The sequence below is a fragment of the Plecotus auritus genome (assembly GCF_963455305.1).
Source record: "Plecotus auritus genome assembly, chromosome: 8".
In the NCBI taxonomy this organism is placed as follows: Eukaryota; Metazoa; Chordata; class Mammalia; order Chiroptera; family Vespertilionidae; genus Plecotus; species Plecotus auritus.
This window is the reverse complement of record NC_137782.1, coordinates 163,770,485-163,786,310: the sequence shown is the minus strand read 5'-3', so window position 1 is coordinate 163,786,310 and position 15,826 is coordinate 163,770,485. Positions and strand designations below refer to the sequence as shown.

Genomic DNA, 15,826 nt, shown 5'->3' with positions numbered 1-15,826 from the left:
GTCTCCCTGTCATGGTCTGCCGCTCTCTGCCTCTCTCGCTCGGTATTTTTCTGTCTGCCTCTTCTTTTCTCTGCCTATGAGTCTACCTCTGATTTTATCTCCTTGTCTGTCACACCCCCCTCTGCCTCTTTTTCTCTCTCCCTCTGTAGTTATATGCGTTTCTCTGTCTAGTTATCTCTTTCTCTGGGTCTCTCTCTCTGTGTGTCCTGGCGGCTCTCTCCGCGGCTCTCCCGCTCGCTCCCCGTCCCCTCCCCCTCCGCCAGCCACCGCCTCCCTCCCTCTGCGCGTCTCCCCAGTCCTTATTTGGCTGGGCGGGAGGGCTGGCGGGAGGAGGCGGCCCGCGGGCGGGGGGCGGAGGGCGGGAGCGGGGCCGGGCGGAGGAGGGCGGTGGGTGGTGCTGAAGGGACAGCTCCGCGGCGGCGTTGGCGGCGGCGGCCCGGGGCGCGGAGCGGGTGCCCAGCGCGGGAGCGGCGAGCGCAGCCATGCCCCAGGCCGCGTCCGGGGCAGCAGCAGCGGCGTCCGAGGCCGGGACGCGGGCCGGGGGCGCCGGGGGACCGGCGGCGGCCCGGGCGGGACGATGAAGCGGCAGAATGTGCGCACGTTGGCGCTCATCGTGTGCACCTTCACCTACCTGCTGGTGGGCGCCGCCGTCTTCGACGCGCTCGAGTCGGAGCCCGAGATGATCGAGCGGCAGCGGCTGGAGCTGCGGCAGCAGGAGCTGCGGGCGCGCTACAACCTCAGCCAGGGCGGCTACGAGGAGCTGGAGCGCGTCGTGCTGCGCCTCAAGCCGCACAAGGCCGGCGTGCAGTGGCGCTTCGCCGGCTCCTTCTACTTCGCCATCACCGTCATCACCACCATCGGTAACTCCTCGCGGGGCAGGGGGCGGGGACCTGGGGCTGGTATTCCGGAGCCCATTGGGGAGGGGGTTCCCCGGTTGAGGGTCTAGGCGCCGAACCCAGTGCTTCCAGAGCCCCGAGTTCAGCCTGGCGTGTCTGCTCCGCGGGCACAGGACTTGGGGGTAGGGGGGCGGCGTCGATTCCTGGCTCCGGACCCGACTCTCCTGCGGGGCCAGCCCCAACTTGTCCCTGCCAGGCTGCGCGGGGCCCCAGGGGACTCCGAAGTGTGTGAGAGGAGCAGGAAGGAGACCGGTGGAGGCTGGGGAGGAGGGGTGTGGCCCGGCCAGGCCGTGGAACGGGGCGCTGAGTGAGAGCCGCTGGGAGCGTGCGACTCCTCCCTGTCCCTGCAGATGGGCTGGGGCTCCAGGGACACGTGTGGATGCAGGTACTCGGCACTCCGGGGACTCTGGGCCACTCTGGGTTCTTGAAACACCCTGTATCTGCGGGCTGTAGGTGCCTCCGTGTGTGTGTGTGTGTGTGTGTGTGTGTGTGTGTGTGTGTGTGTCCAGTTCCGAGAGTTTGTGCCTTTAATGTTGTTAGGGTGGCAGAACTGGCACTGGAAGCCAGATGCAGCTTTGTCTGCCTTCTTCTCTGCTGTCCCAGGAAAACAGTCACCTCACAGGAATGGCCTCAGCTCCCTTCTCCAAGCCCAGGCCAACCGCAGCATAGGAAGCTACACACACACCTAGGCTCTCTCACAACACAGGCACAGGCGCACACACACAGGCACACACGTGAGCACACACAGGCACAGACACACAGCACACAACAGATGTCCAGGAAAGAACTCTCCAGTGAGGCCCTTGATGTGCTGTTCAAAAGTGTCCAGACAGGAGTAAACACCTTCCCCACTCCCAGGACTCTATGAACCCAGCCAGCTCCTCACTTCAGCCCCTGTATGACCTTGGGCAAGTCCCTTCCCCGGCCTGGGTCTCAGGCTCACCTCCAGACAATAAGAGCTTGGCTGCAATGAGCTCAAGGACTCCTCTCAGTCCTGATGTGCTCCCACCCACCTTCCTCCAAAGCCCCCTGGGAAGCCACCAGGGGCTGGTTCCTCCGCCTCTCCTATTTCCTCTCCTCCCCCTGGTCCCCTCCTTGCCTTGGCTGGACTCCCAGGGGCTCCTTGCCACTTGGCATGGCCCATGGCATGATGACAGTGTTTTCCCAAGAGTCAACAGGAGTCCCGAGGGTAAAAGGCAGGGCTCGAGGCTGTCCCTGCCATCTGTCCATCTGTCCGTCTGTCTGCTGCAGGACTCTGTGGGAGGCTCCACGTCTCTCTGGGGACCACAGGGAGCTATGCAGGGTAGTTCTTGGATTCCTCTCTTGGAAGGGGAAAAAGGGGCCACAAGTAGATGTGGCCCCAGTGGGGGTCCCTCTGGGTTCTGCTGACCCTGTGAGTTTAGAGCAGGATGACCAGACTCAGGCCCTGCCCAAAGATCAAGTTTACTTTCCTGGGAAAGACCAGACCGGGTCCTCCCCTTTCCCCTCGGCCACCGCCCTGCCACCTGCCAGGGTTTCAGGAGCAGCGAACATTCTCAGGCCTCCCTGCTCCCTCTTCCCACACATCATGCCCTTGGTTCTGTGCCCCCTTTCTTTCTCAGTCCCATGTACCAGCTGCCCAGCTCCTCAGTAACCTCCCAATTGACTCCTTGCCTCCAGCCTCATCCCCCACGAGGCGAGTTCCCCTGGACAATGCTGCCAGAAAGATTCTCCTCAAAGCGCAGCTCCGGACACACCAGTACGCTACTCTGAAGCCCACGATGGTCCCCTACACATGGAATCCGGTCCATGCGCCTTATCTCAGTTTCAAGGTCCTTTATACCTGGCTGCAATCTCTATGTCCAACTTCATTTCTCCCTTCATACTGACATGATCCCTCCACTGCAGCCAAACTGTTCCCCAAGAACACCTGAAGTGTGGCTGTCTGACACGCCCTTTTCTCTGTCTTCTATTTATCTTGTCCAAGCTAACCTTCCAGGTCCTGCTCAAACTCCACTTCCTCCTTAGAGTCTCCAGGAACATCCCAAGCCACTGCTATGGGCAATTGCAAAACTTATTGTCAGGATGACGTGGGTGACACTGGAGGCTCTTTTGCATGGTTATTTAAATTTTCGGGGCTGTGTTTGGTCTCTTTACCCACACTGTCGTTAACCTTCACGCGGGCAAGGCCTTGTGGTCCCCATCTCTGTGCCCCCTATGCTGGCACAGTATCCAGAGGCACACATGAGCACAGAGAAGGCTGTTGATGGGTTTAAGGTGTGCAGAAATGAAAAGACATCATCTTTTCCCTCCATCCCTGCCGTCTCCCAAAGTGTTTGTCGTCCTCACCAAGAGAGATGCTAAAAGCTGGAGGTAGAGTGTGGTTCTGGAGATTATTTATTTATAACGTGCTGGGCAAGAGGAAAGACAGTGTCAAAGCACCACCCTAGGTCTGAGGGGGCCCCAGACTGGCACTGTCCACTCCCTGCCTCCCCCAACCATCCCTGGCTTTTTGTCACCTTTCACCTCGGCTATGCCACCTGGCTGGAGGCTGTCCACAGGAGCTCTACTGTCTGTGATCAATGGCTGGAAGGGGCTTTATATTAGATTCATTGACCCAATACCCAAAGGCAGCAGCCTCTGTCCATCTGACCCCTTTGGGGACCCAAATGGATCTCCTGAGGCACCAGTAATCCCATCGGGATAGGATAATGACAGAACCTCCCATTCATTCAGCACCTTAATGAGCACAGTGCACTTTCACCTCAGCCTTCATAGCTCAGGGATGTTTCCAGGGCAGGTATTGTTAGCTCCATTGCACAGATAAGGACATGGAGGCTCAGGGAGGAGAAGGGACTCCCCCAAAGTAACGCAGCTGGTGAGCAGTGAGTTAGAGCGAGAAGCTGGGTCTTCTGACGCCAAGTCTAGCGCTCTTTCCCTTGCTGCTTCCTCTGCCTCCATAGGCTGTGAAGCCCAGAGCCGGCCAGGATCAGCATGACCAAGATGTGCTCAGTGATGCCAGCTTGCAGGGCACCTACCATGGGCAGCCCTGATTGGTTGAGGGTCAGCAGGGTCAGCATTAGTCATTCACCTGGTTAGTCAGAGTCTCTGCTGGCTGCAAGGATTCCTCAACTCCCATCTCTGGCCTCCTAGCCAAGAAACGCTTCCATTCTTGGGCCTTAAATTCATCATATGCAAACAGAAACTGGGAAGTTCAACCTCTCTAGCTGTTGAGTCATTAAACTCCTCCGGGGCCCCAGCCCCATCTATTCATAGCCGGAGGCTGTCAGAGCAGGAAGGGGCCTGGAGATCAGCTAGTGCCCCCCTCCTCTGACAGAGAGGTGATGGGCGCCACACAGCCAGAGGGTAGTGAAACCTGCCTCCCAGGCCCCACCTTGTTCAGGACGCCTCTTTATTTAGAATTATTATTATCAGCAACAATAATAATAGTAGCCACCATTTAATACCTACCCTTTGGCAGGCCCTATCCAAAACTCTTTCTTTCTATCCCCTCAATTCATTCCCTCACCTACGCTCCAAGATGGGCATTATTACCTACATTTTTTTTCAGGGCAGGAAATGAAGGCTCTGGGCGTAAATGACTCACTCACCGCCTTGTGACTTGAAAGGAGGCACCTGCCCAGATTCAACTGAGCCTCTCTGACTCCCATGCCCTGGATGTCTTGCCAGTTCTTTTTCAAGAACTCAGCCCAGACCCTGTACCTTGAGGGCACCAAGCAGCCACAGCTTGTCTTTCCCCCATCAAAGCCCTCTCCAGCCTGCTGCTTCCCCACATCCTGCCCCTGACCACGTGCTAGAGCTGTGCCCAGCAGCAGGCCTACCTGAGGCTGCCACAGGCTCACAGGTGCCTGTTCTCCCACTGCAGGTCCCAGAATCCGTGTGGCTCTAAGGCAACATGAGACCAGATGATGATTAGCTGAGGGGCTGGAGCAGAAACGCTTCTGTCCTGCTCTTTCCTCAGCCTCCAGCCTGTTCTCCTCAGGTCCCATGGCCTGGATTCAACTATGAATTCAAGCCGGCCGCTCACTTGTTCCATCTTTCTGAGGAGGAGGAAAGTCTCTTTAACCACAGAAGTGACCTGCCATCCCCAAATCCCAAAGTCCTCAAGTAAAAGAGTGAAAGGAGACGTTAGCAATCATCCCAACACCCGAGAGGTGAGTGACTTGCCCAAGGTCATACAGTAAGTTGAAGGTACAACCCTGAGTAGAACCTGAACTTTTGGGCGCCCAGACTGAAATTCTCTCCATCACCCCAGCCTGTTCCCCTCACGACCCACCACCTCTCTTAGCACTGGGCCCCGGCTGCTTATCACTCCACTGTTCCCAGTCCTCTCTTGAGTTCCCAGGGGGGTGGAAGGGCACCCCAGCCGGCAACAGCCCCACGGCCCACTCTCAGTTGGTATTTCCTTCCTCCCTGCCCAGAGGCCACTCCTCGGCTTCAACCACACAGACCTTTGCTGAGGGTGGTGTAGAAATGCAGATACTGGCTTAAAAGCCATAGTGCCAGGGTTCATCTCTCAAACCACCTCTCCACTAACTCCCCCCAAACCCCGCCACCAGCTGTATGATCCTGAACAAATTACTTAGTCTCCCTGAGCTCGTTTTGTCATCTACAAAATGGGAGGCTAAGATCTGCCTCCCAAGATTAACTGGGATAGTATAAAGAAAGCGCCCGGTACAGAGGAGGCACTTAATAAACAGTATCTGCAACTATGGGTGCTATTAATAGTATTGTCTGTGTATTATTACTTCCCCCACAGAGGGGACTGCTATTTCCCAAGGACGTCTATGACCACAGCTAGCTCTGCTCCTTGCTAGCAGGCGGGGACAGTGGGGCTGAAAACCAGAGGCTGCTACCCGCTTCCCTTTAACCTCCTAATCCCACTCCCCCATCCCAGGCTTCCAAGGTCATCACGTATGCCTGGAGCCCACCTGCCATTCAGACCCAGGGCCAATGCTCCCTCCTCTGTGCAGGGGACCCTGGAAAAAAACAATTGAGAGAGTGAGGTGCACCGTGGTACAACCAACCCTGGGTTGGAGCAAGGAAGCAAAAGTTCCAGTTCCTCTTCGTTCAGCTGCTGGTCCTCTATGACCATCAGTTTTCTCATCTTCAAAGCGGTGTATTTGATCAGAGGTCCTTCTGACTGCCATGCCTCCTGCCTACATGCCTACAAGTCCAGTTCCCATACGTCACGATGCAGGGGGGGCGGTGGTGGGGGGCGACGGGCAGATACATGGAGGGAGTGGGGTGAGAATCGGACAGAAGTAGAGGACACATGGCCGGCCACAGTGGAGACAGGACAAACACAATAAGTTTTTTGAAAGAAAACATAAACAAGCACAGATGAATATAGTGCAAATCGCCACTATAAACAGCTTTCAGCTGGCAGCACAAACGGTGGCTCTGTGAGTTGATTTTGTAATTTAAAAAAATGTAAAACTGATTTTCCTGCAGTCAGCCAGCCAGGGAAGAGACCGTTGGCAGCTTGGGCACCTTAGCTGAGCCCAGGATGGGCACTCCCTCGCCCTTGGGCAAGTGACCTCATCTCTGCCTTGGACGCAGGGGAGTGTCATGGGTCTCTAACACGTCAGGCACTGTCCCAGGCCCTTCTTACCACCTTCATTCCCACAACCGCCCTGGGAGGGCTGGCGTTATCACCTTATTACAGCCCAGGAAAGGGACGCTCAGAAAGCTTCAGAATGTGGCCCAGGGCCCTACAGATATAAAATGACAGCCCGGGGGCTTACACCCAAGACTGTAGGGAGTATCTTTTCATAGAGCCCTCCACCCCCACAGAGCCTCTGCCATCCCTTCTATAGGAACATCACAAGTAATGAGAATGGTACCAGGGTCTGTGCAGGGCACACAAGCTGTAGCCTGTTTCAGGACTGACTACCCTCAGGACTATGGAGAAAGCAGGTGGCCCAAGGAGAAAGCAGAATGTTAGCTCCTCTCGTTTTACCATGTGGAAACTACAGCTCAGATTGGAACAGGGACTTGCTGAAGGCTACACTTCCCATTGTCCTCAGAGCTGGCCTTGGAGCCCTGTGTACTGACACTTCACTCCGTGCTGTGGGGTCCTCCACGGAGGCTTAGAAAAGAGAGCAAGCTGCCAACCAGCCTCTTCTACTGGCCCCGGGCCTCCTCCTGATCCCTCCGTGAGCCTCTGGTAGTCAGAGCGTCACCTGATAAATGCCTTTTGTGGTCGTCGAGAGAGCAGTCAAGGGCCAAGCTCATGCCACTGCCTCTCTATCCACATTTGCTGGTTGTCCAGAAACTGCAGGCGCTCAGGCAGCTCTCTGGTGGTTCCTGGAGACCTGTTCCTCACCTGGAGCAGCCTCGCCCCAAGCTACTGGCCCAAGTCACATTTTCACTTTCCCATTCGCTACAGCCGGCCTCCGCCCCTGCCTAGAGCAAGCAGCCCCAGCCCTCCTGGTCCTGTGGCCTCCTGGGATCCCTGCCAAGCTGAGGCTAACCCTCCACCCCTGCTTCCTCCAGTGACACCCAAGGCACTCTTTGTGAAGGGGGCACTGGTTGCTATGAATACAAGGCAGGAGCCTGGCCTGGGAGCTACAGATGGGGTTCTTTCTCTCCTGAGAAGCCTTAGACAAATTGTTCTCTCTCTCTCTCTCTCTCTCTCTGTCCTTACCCTGTATTCATAGGAGGAACAAAAACTTCCCTAGTGTACCTCAGTCTTCCCATCCGTATAGAGGGGGTGTCCATAAGGGGACATGATGTATGCTAGCCCAGCAATGTAGAATTTTCTACGCTAATGTTTCCCAAACAGTCAGATCCGGATTTGATCTTGTTTAAACGCAGATTCTGAATCACTAGGTCTGGGGTGGGGCGTGAGAGACCTGGGCCCCAAGAGACCTGATGCTGTTGATCCATGGTCCATACTTTTAGTGACAAGGATCTAAATAACCTGGAGACCTGACTTCTGGGAAAAGTCATGTGACTGTGGTTTTAAGAACAAGAAGGTTTAGAACTGGGAAAATCCTTAGGAATCTGGTCTTGGAATGTTAGAGCCAATGGTCTCAGAGCTAATGGACCCTTGTCTGAGGCTTAGAGCGGGGCTCTGATTTGCCCCATGGGAGCCAGCCATGAAGCCTGGGTGGGGCCACGTGCTGTACAGTCACTGTGGGTGGGAGAAAGGGAAGCGGAGAGGGTGGGTGGAAGGGAGAAGAATGGAAAAGGGCTTGTCCCATAGGGAAGCCTGCAGACAAGAAGCCACTGGTCCTCAGCTGTCCTCCTTTCCTCCCCTGTCTGCCAGGGAAGTTCCTTAGATCCAGGGAGAAGAGGTACCCCAGAGATTACATGTCACAGTGGGAAACTGGTTCCTCCCTCATGGCATCTACCCAGAAGCCCAGGGGCAGTATGACCTCCTTCCCCCATTAGAAGAGGCTCAGGCTCATTTCTTCTTTCATGGCTGGGATCCAGACGGCCAAGGCCCATAGAAGTCACAGGCCTATGGCTATCAGATGCCTCACCCTACTGCCAGCGACAGCATGGAATGCAGGTAGCAGGACAGGGCCCACTCTTTTCTAGACCCATCAGGCCACATGTGTCTGCACATTTTAGGAAGGACATCAACAACCTGGGCAACATTCAGAGGAGGGAGCAGCATGTCAAATGAAGGGCACTTGGTGGGGGCGGGCCTGCAGAACATGAGTGCTGCCTTCAAATATCTGCTGGGCTATTGAAAGGAAAAGCATCAACTTTGGGCTGATTAGGCACATGGGGTTGAACCAGCACCAGTGGGTGGAGTCCATAGAAAGACTTAAGTCCAATATAATTCAGAACGTATTAGCTTTGAACTTGACCAAAGATGGACTGTGCGACCTTGAGAGGTGGGGAGCTCCCCATCATAGAAAGTATACAAAAGACCCTGGATAGGCATGCAGCAGAGGTCACCTAGATCAGTCAGGATCAACCAGAAAAATAGAACCAGTGGGAGATGCATATTATGAGATGTATTACAAGGAACTGGCTTATGTGATAATAGTAGCTGGCTAGGCAAGTTCAAAATCCACAGAGCAGGCCATCAGGAAGGACAGGCTGGAACTCCTGCCAGCCTAGGGTGAAGCTGCTGTCCACCAGCAGAATTTCTTCTTTGGGGAATCCTCAGCTCAGCTCAGAAAGCCTTTCAACTGATTGAATCAGCTCCATGAAGATTATCTAGGATAATCTCCTTTACTTAAAGACAACTGATTATGGACTTCAATCACATCTACAAAATGCCTTCACAGCAACATCTAGATGAGTGTTTGATTAAATAACTAGGGCCTTTATTAAGCCTAGCCAACTTGACACATCAGAAAATCATCACCCAGTCCATATATCAGACTGGGGGCTGCAATAAATGGCTGTTAAGATTCTTCCCAACCCTAAGATGCTTTGATTTCTTGATCTCCAAGGAGGCATCCTGGAAAGTTAGAGCACCCAGAGTGGGACTCAGGTGTGTCCTGGAGGCCCCCATACCCTCTGGGTCACCTTCCAAATAAACCAAGGTTTGCCTTCATTTTAGTCAGTTTACCAGAAATCATTGAGCTCTCCTGAGTGCCAGGTACTATACCCAGAGAATGGAAAACTAGGGCTTAGATCCTTCCCCAAGGAGTCTCTGGGCCAGTAGAATCCTGAATCCACAAATTGAATGGTATGTATGCTAAGGCCTAGTGCCGTGGTCGGCAAACTGCGGCTCACGAGCCACATGCGGCTCTTTGGCTCCTTGAGTGTGGCTCTTCCACAAAATACCACGGCCTGGGCGAGTCTATTTTGAAGAAGTGGCATTAGAAGAAGTTTAAGTTTAAAAAATGTGGCTCTCAAAAGAAATTTCCATCGTTGTACTGTTGATATTTGGCTCTGTTGACGAATGAGTTTGCCGACCACTGTCCTAGTGGAATGACTGAAACAGGGAAGTGAGAAGGCTTCCTGAAGCAGGTGGTACCTCAGATGGGCTTGGGTGCAGAGTGAGGACTTCAGGGGAAGATTGGCGGTGGAAGCTTTCCAGGATGCGGGAACAGCGTGAGACCGGCTGAGGGCCATGAGCATGCCCAGGAAAGGTGGTTGTGAGCAGCCCTGGAGGGGGCTGAGTGCTGGGCTCTGGTGAATGGACTTGATTTGACAGGTGCTGGAGGAGGGAAGTGACAGACGCCAACCTGTGTTTGGATCCACTACCTGGAGCCTGCCCAGTGGGGGTCCCCATGACCCCAGTTGAATTAGTGGTTACCCTCATCAGCTCAGTTGAACTGGTGGGTGTCCCCATGACCCCACTTGAACAAGAGGGTAATGACAACCTGAATCCTGATTGCCCCCTTCACCCTCTCCTGGTCACTCAGCAGACCTCAGCCAGCCCTCAGGACACAGTTCCTTTTCTGGGCCAAAGCTCCACGCTGGAGCCCAGACCACAGCCAGCCTGTGGGTGGAGTGCCGGAGGCCAGGGCAGCGCCGAGCTGAGAGATGATACTCTGTGGATATTCTCTGCATGGACAGCCCCAGGTCCCCCTCTCAGATCCCCTTCCTCTCTGCTCAAGGCTCCAGGGCTTGGCTCGGACTCAGTGTCCCTCTTCAGGAATGTGCAGGGCCTCTCCTGACCACAGCCCCGATGCAGAAATAACCATCTCAGAAACATCCGGAGAGGCACATTCCAGCCTGCCGGCCACGGGATCGTCTGGGGGGCTCTCTCCAGAGACCCAAATTGTCCGGCTCCAGCGGAGCTGCCTGGAGAGAGTGACCCCAGGCTCTCAGACAGGAGGCGGCCTCTCTCTGGGATGGGGAGAGTCCTCCTGAGGGTGCAGGGGAGCTCCCCGAAGCCTGGGGAGCAGGCAGAAGCAAGTCTCCGATTGATGCAGCAGAGGGGTTTTCCCTGGGTGACTCCATCTAGATCTTAGACCCAACATGAAGCAGCCATTCCCCACGGAGCCTGCCTCAGTTTCCATGGTCATGAACCAAGGCTGCCGTTCACTGGAAGGTTTCTCTGGGCTGAGTTCATTCCGTGTATTATCTCATTGAATCCTCACAGTCCCCGATGAGGGCAGCACTATTGTAGTCCCCGTTTCATAGATGAAGACCCTGCGGCTCAGCGGGGTTAAGAAATGCTCCCAAAGTCACACTGCTGGCGAGTGGCAGAGAGGGCTGTGTAAAGCAGGCACCACACTGGGTCCCACAGGTTCTCTTCTGAGCCTCCCAACAACCCAGAGGTGTAGGTACCATTATTCCTACTTTGCCAAACATTGGACTTGAGAACGTGAGGTCACTTCCTGCGACCCAGAGCCAGCAACTGTGGGAGCAGGCGTCACATCCAGACCTTCCTACCCTAAAACCGAGCTGGAGGTGGGTCACCCCACTGCATGGACGTTAGTGCATTTGAGAAGCACATGTCAGCCTGTGGGGGGCAGAAGGCAGTGTTGTGGGGGCAGCTGTCAACGAGTGGCCTTAGTTCCGTGCATTTGTCAACACCATCCTTCTGAACAGGACAGGAACCTGAAGCTGGAAATGGGAACAGAGTGATGATTCTTGAGAGTGGCCAGTAAGTGTGGGGGCGGGGGGCCTTATTGGGGGTGCTCGCTGGTGCCTTGCTGATGGGGCAGATAGGGTAAGATGGCCCCTGGGTGCTGAGGAGGAAGCTTGTCCCAGGAGCATCAGTTGTTTGGGCCAGAGCCACAGGTGTCAGGGCCCAGCCCCCAATGTTAACTCATTAGACCTGCGCTCAGCCCAGGAGGCGGTAAGTGTTAAACACTCCCCGTGGGAAGGAGTCTGTGCTCAGGCACAGGAGAGGAGAGAGCGTCTTAAGACTGCGCTCTGCAGCTGAGGGGCTGGGCCCCTCGCGAGCTGGCAGCTAGCATTTTCCTTCGGGGTTTCCTTGGTCTTTAAGGAACATTCAAGGGGCAGCAGAGGAAGAATCTTTGGTGTTCGCAAGCCAAAGCGCCCGGAGTGAGCCAGGTGGCGGAGACATCAGGAGCCAGTGGGTGGCCCCAGGAGAAGGTCAGTCTCCCCACCCGCTCAGAGGAGAAAAGGGACTGAGAGTTTCCGTGGGGGTCCTGCGGACAGGCTGTGGCTCCCCTTCATGGGTTTAGCTCTCAGCCTGCTCTCAAACAACCCCAGGGAAGGGCTCCAGCCCAGGGCAGGCCCCTCGGCTGGCCGTGTGAGTATCACTTATCCGGGAACAAACTGGGGGCCTTGGCCGGGCTGAGCCAGTGTGCCGCCCTCGTCAGCATGGCCTGCCTGGTGGATTGTCCACCATGAGGGCTGTTCATGGTCCTTGATCCACCTCCAGATGGGGCCAGAGAGAAAGGCACCTGGATCCAAACTCAGTGGCAGCCTCCTTCCCTCTGGTGTCTTGCTCAGCTCAAGGCCCCAGAGCCAAGCACACTCGTCTTCCTGGGGATCAAAGAGGCCCTGGTGTCCCTGGCTGCCCTTGGGGTTGTCCAGTCGATGAACAGTCTACACAGCCTTTCTGGGAGGTGTGACTGATGACAGTGCAGCTGACTGAGGGAAGTGGGGGACACAGCGCCCTCCACTGTTTCTCTGCTCCTACCTGGCTGTGAGATCTACAGCAAGTCACATCTGCCCTGAGCTTATCCGCAAAGGACTGGGCTGGTGGGGCCCCAGCCCCTTACAGCCCGGACGGCCTCTGGTGGACCTGCCCCTGGCCTCGGCTTCTCCCAGCCCCTCCTGAGAGGCACATTCCCCGGGACTACGCTCTTGTCCCCATTTCACCCCATGCTGGCAGAGCCCTAGAGGGACTTCCTGAGTCCAGTCCCAAGAATAAAGCTCTGTCCGGGACCTCCAAGTCACCCCCCTTCTGGAAAGAAAGCATTTCGGACTGTGGCCCAGGCCCCGTTATCAGCAGAGCGAGTGCACTGCCCCAGCCCCTGGGACAGCTGGAATGCAGGAACCTCCCACCCGGAAAGGGGGGCCGCTCGAGCTGGCAGCTCCCACGGTAGCCCATGTGGGTGTGGGAGGAAGCCGTGGTGCTGAGAGCAGGCTGACCCCAGCCAGCGCTTTCTGACAGGGGTAGCCTGCAGAGAGGTGCAGATGGTCTGACTTGCCACATCGCCACTGGACCTGAGCCTGCCAGGGGGAGCGTGCTGTGGTCAGTCCTGCAACCCAGGCCCTGGGCTAACTCAGAGGCTTCTGAGGCTGGGCACTGAGATCCTGCTCATGGAAACTGTGACATCTCACCCAGACCAGTGACTCCATAGACCTGTGAGGGCCGGGGTTAGCCCCACATTTTGATATCTGAAAACATTTATGGGACATTACATGATGACCCATTGCAGAACATACACAGGCCAATGGAAGGTCCCGGCAAGCATCTTCCTCAGCCTTTGGCTGGAATGAGGTCCGTGCAGGGTGTGGGCACTGGTGTGCTCATGCAGACCAAGGGCGCAGCTTGGCAGTGGACGGCAATGCCTGGGGTCCTTCAGATTCTTTGAGAATCACTGACTCAGTCCAACCTTTCTCTCTTCCAGATGAGACTGAGAACGGGCAAGGTGCAGGGAGAGATGGGGAGCGCCCCCACCCCCACCCCAGCCCCTAGCAGTTCAGTAACAGAGCCAGGCCTCCAACCCAGGCCTCCTGACTACTCCTTCAGGCATCCGCACAGTCATCCCTCCATCCCTTTTGTTTTGCTGAGCATCTTCCATGTGCCAGGCACCATTCTAGACCTCAGAGACTCAGCCCCTGTCCTCATGGTGCCTACATTTCAGAGGAAGCAGATAGTCAGGAAACTAAACTATGTGGTCACAAATGAAATATCATCTCAATGGTAGCAAGCGCCTTCCTGGGAGGGAGCCTGTGTAATGCAGAGATCAGAAAAGAACCTTCCAGGAGGAAACAGCAAATGCAGAGACCCCAGATAGGCCTGCCTTGGTGTGTCTGAGGAACAGGAGCAGAAAGAAAGATGTAGGTACAGCCTACTGAGCAAAGAGGTGGGGACTGGGAAGGACGGCTGTGGAAGTCCCATCAAGAGCTTGGGTTTTATTCTAAGTGGGCTGGAAGTCCCTGGAGGTCTTAAGCAGGGTTGTGGTGTGATATGACTTAAATTTTTACCAGATCCCCCTGGCTGCTTGGTGGAGGTCAGATGGGTGTGGAATAAGAGGGAAGCTGGAAGACTGGCCAGGCTGCAGTTCAGTGACTGAAAGAGAGGATGACGGAGGGCTGGACCTGGTGGGGACTGTGGAGGTGGAGAGCAGGGTGGATTGAGTGGTGTTTGCGAGGCAGACTTGGCCCGACCTGCTGATGGATAGGAGCAATGCCTTGGAGAGGGAGGGAGGGAGGGAGAGGGCGATGGGAGGCAGGGAAAGACAAGGAGGGACTTTGGCCTGCGACTGGGTGGAGGGTAAGCATTTTCTGAGCTGGGGAATAAAGCCTGGTGAATAACGGGTTTGGTCAAAAGATAAGATTTAAGACTTCTGTTTTAGACACACAGGTTAATTTTGAGACGCTTGTAACAAATCCATGAAGGCAGTTAGAGAGACAAGTGTGCAGCTCAAGGAAGAGGTCAAAGCTGAGATATAAATTTGGGAGTTATCAGATGGAAATAATTTAAAGTCAGGAGGCTAAATGAGGTCAGCTGGGGAGAGGGGAGAGAAGGCCTGGGGCCAGCTCCTTCTCCTGCTGCAGGAGGTGGACACGAAGGGGCTGCCTGCAGACTGGAGGAAACCTGGGGAGAGCGGTGTGTGGAGGCCAGGAGGCGAGTGTCAGGAGAGGGAGCCGTCCACTGCCAGCCGCTGCTGGGAGATCGAGTCAGGTGACTGCAGAGAAACAACCAGTGGGTTTGGCAACACAGTGGCCGTTGGAGACACTGACCGTGAAAACGGTGTAACATTCAACAGCTTGTTCCAGGAGCAGGGCAGCTGAGAGGGGTAGGGGGCCTTTTGTATTTGCCTGGAGTGGAACAGAAGAGCCAGATTCCAGGGAAGGCAGGCAGAGAAAGAACACAATCGCAGCTCAGTTTCAGGCCCTTTCATAAATGCTTCACAAACCTCCTCCTGCAGAGGCCCACGAGGTAGTTATCATTATGTCCATTATGCAAATGAGGCCCGAGGCCCAGCAAGGTTATCGGCTCAGGGCACCCAGCCAGGGACCTGAGCCCAGGCCTGTCCATCACCAAAGTCCCTGCTCATCGTGCAGAGGCCCCCACCTCCCAACTGCCAGCTCTGCCTACCTCTCCTTGCAGCTTCTCCCCACCTCTCCTCCCATCTCCCCAGCGCATCCTTGTCCTTTGATCATTCCTGTCCACTTCCAGCAGTCTTGGCCTCTGCCTCCCTCCTCCTGGAAAGCTCTGCTTTTTCTCTTTGATCCTGCCCCTCTGTCCTCGGCTGCATCCTAAGCTGGGTTTTATGCCCCACCCGCACCCTTGTAAGATGTCCTCGCACCAAGGTGGGGGATCTGCAAGAGTTTTCAAGAGCCTTAGGGGAGCCTGGACCTGTGTGTTTGCGAGTGGGAGTGTGGGAGTGTGGGAGTGTGGCTTCTGCCCCCTTGACTGCCATCTGTAAAGAGTCTGGGGGTTTGGGGGGCCTGGCCAGCCTGCAGCTCAGTCCCTGCTCAGCACTGAGGGTCCGGAGATGGGAGCTCACAGGCCAGGGATGCCTACAGAGGCAGCCAGGAGTGGGCATCCCGAAAGGCCATGCATTTTCACCCCAATGGGGCAAGATGAGCCTCAAAGTTCTTCCCAAGAGAATGGTACAGATGAGAAGTGGTGGACAGGAGTCCTAAATAGGATGCAATTGGCAACACTGGCCACCTGGCTATCGTCACACGTGCTTCCGGAAATTGGGAGGGGGGTGCACTCAGGACCTCAAAGTCCCTTATGGTGCCAGAGTGATTCCAGTGGATGAGGCCCAGAGACTAGTGAGGTAGAGAAGCCCTGGCAGGGACTAGGGCATGGAGCTCTCTGCCCAGCCTGGGGGCTCCCCTCCCCGCCA

The 15,826-nt window shown here is 55.7% G+C and overlaps 1 protein-coding gene across 1 annotated transcript in view; it reads left to right on the top strand.

The window, feature by feature from the left end:
* The first annotated feature begins 390 nt into the window (after nt 1–390).
* KCNK3 (potassium two pore domain channel subfamily K member 3) overlaps nt 391–15,826 on the top strand; it is a 37,778-nt gene continuing 22,342 nt past the window's right edge. The window contains exon 1 of the mRNA XM_080684538.1: nt 391–860. Within this exon, the coding sequence (XP_080540664.1) occupies nt 578–860 (283 nt within the window). The 5' untranslated portion in view covers nt 391–577. The remainder of the gene's footprint in view (nt 861–15,826) is intronic.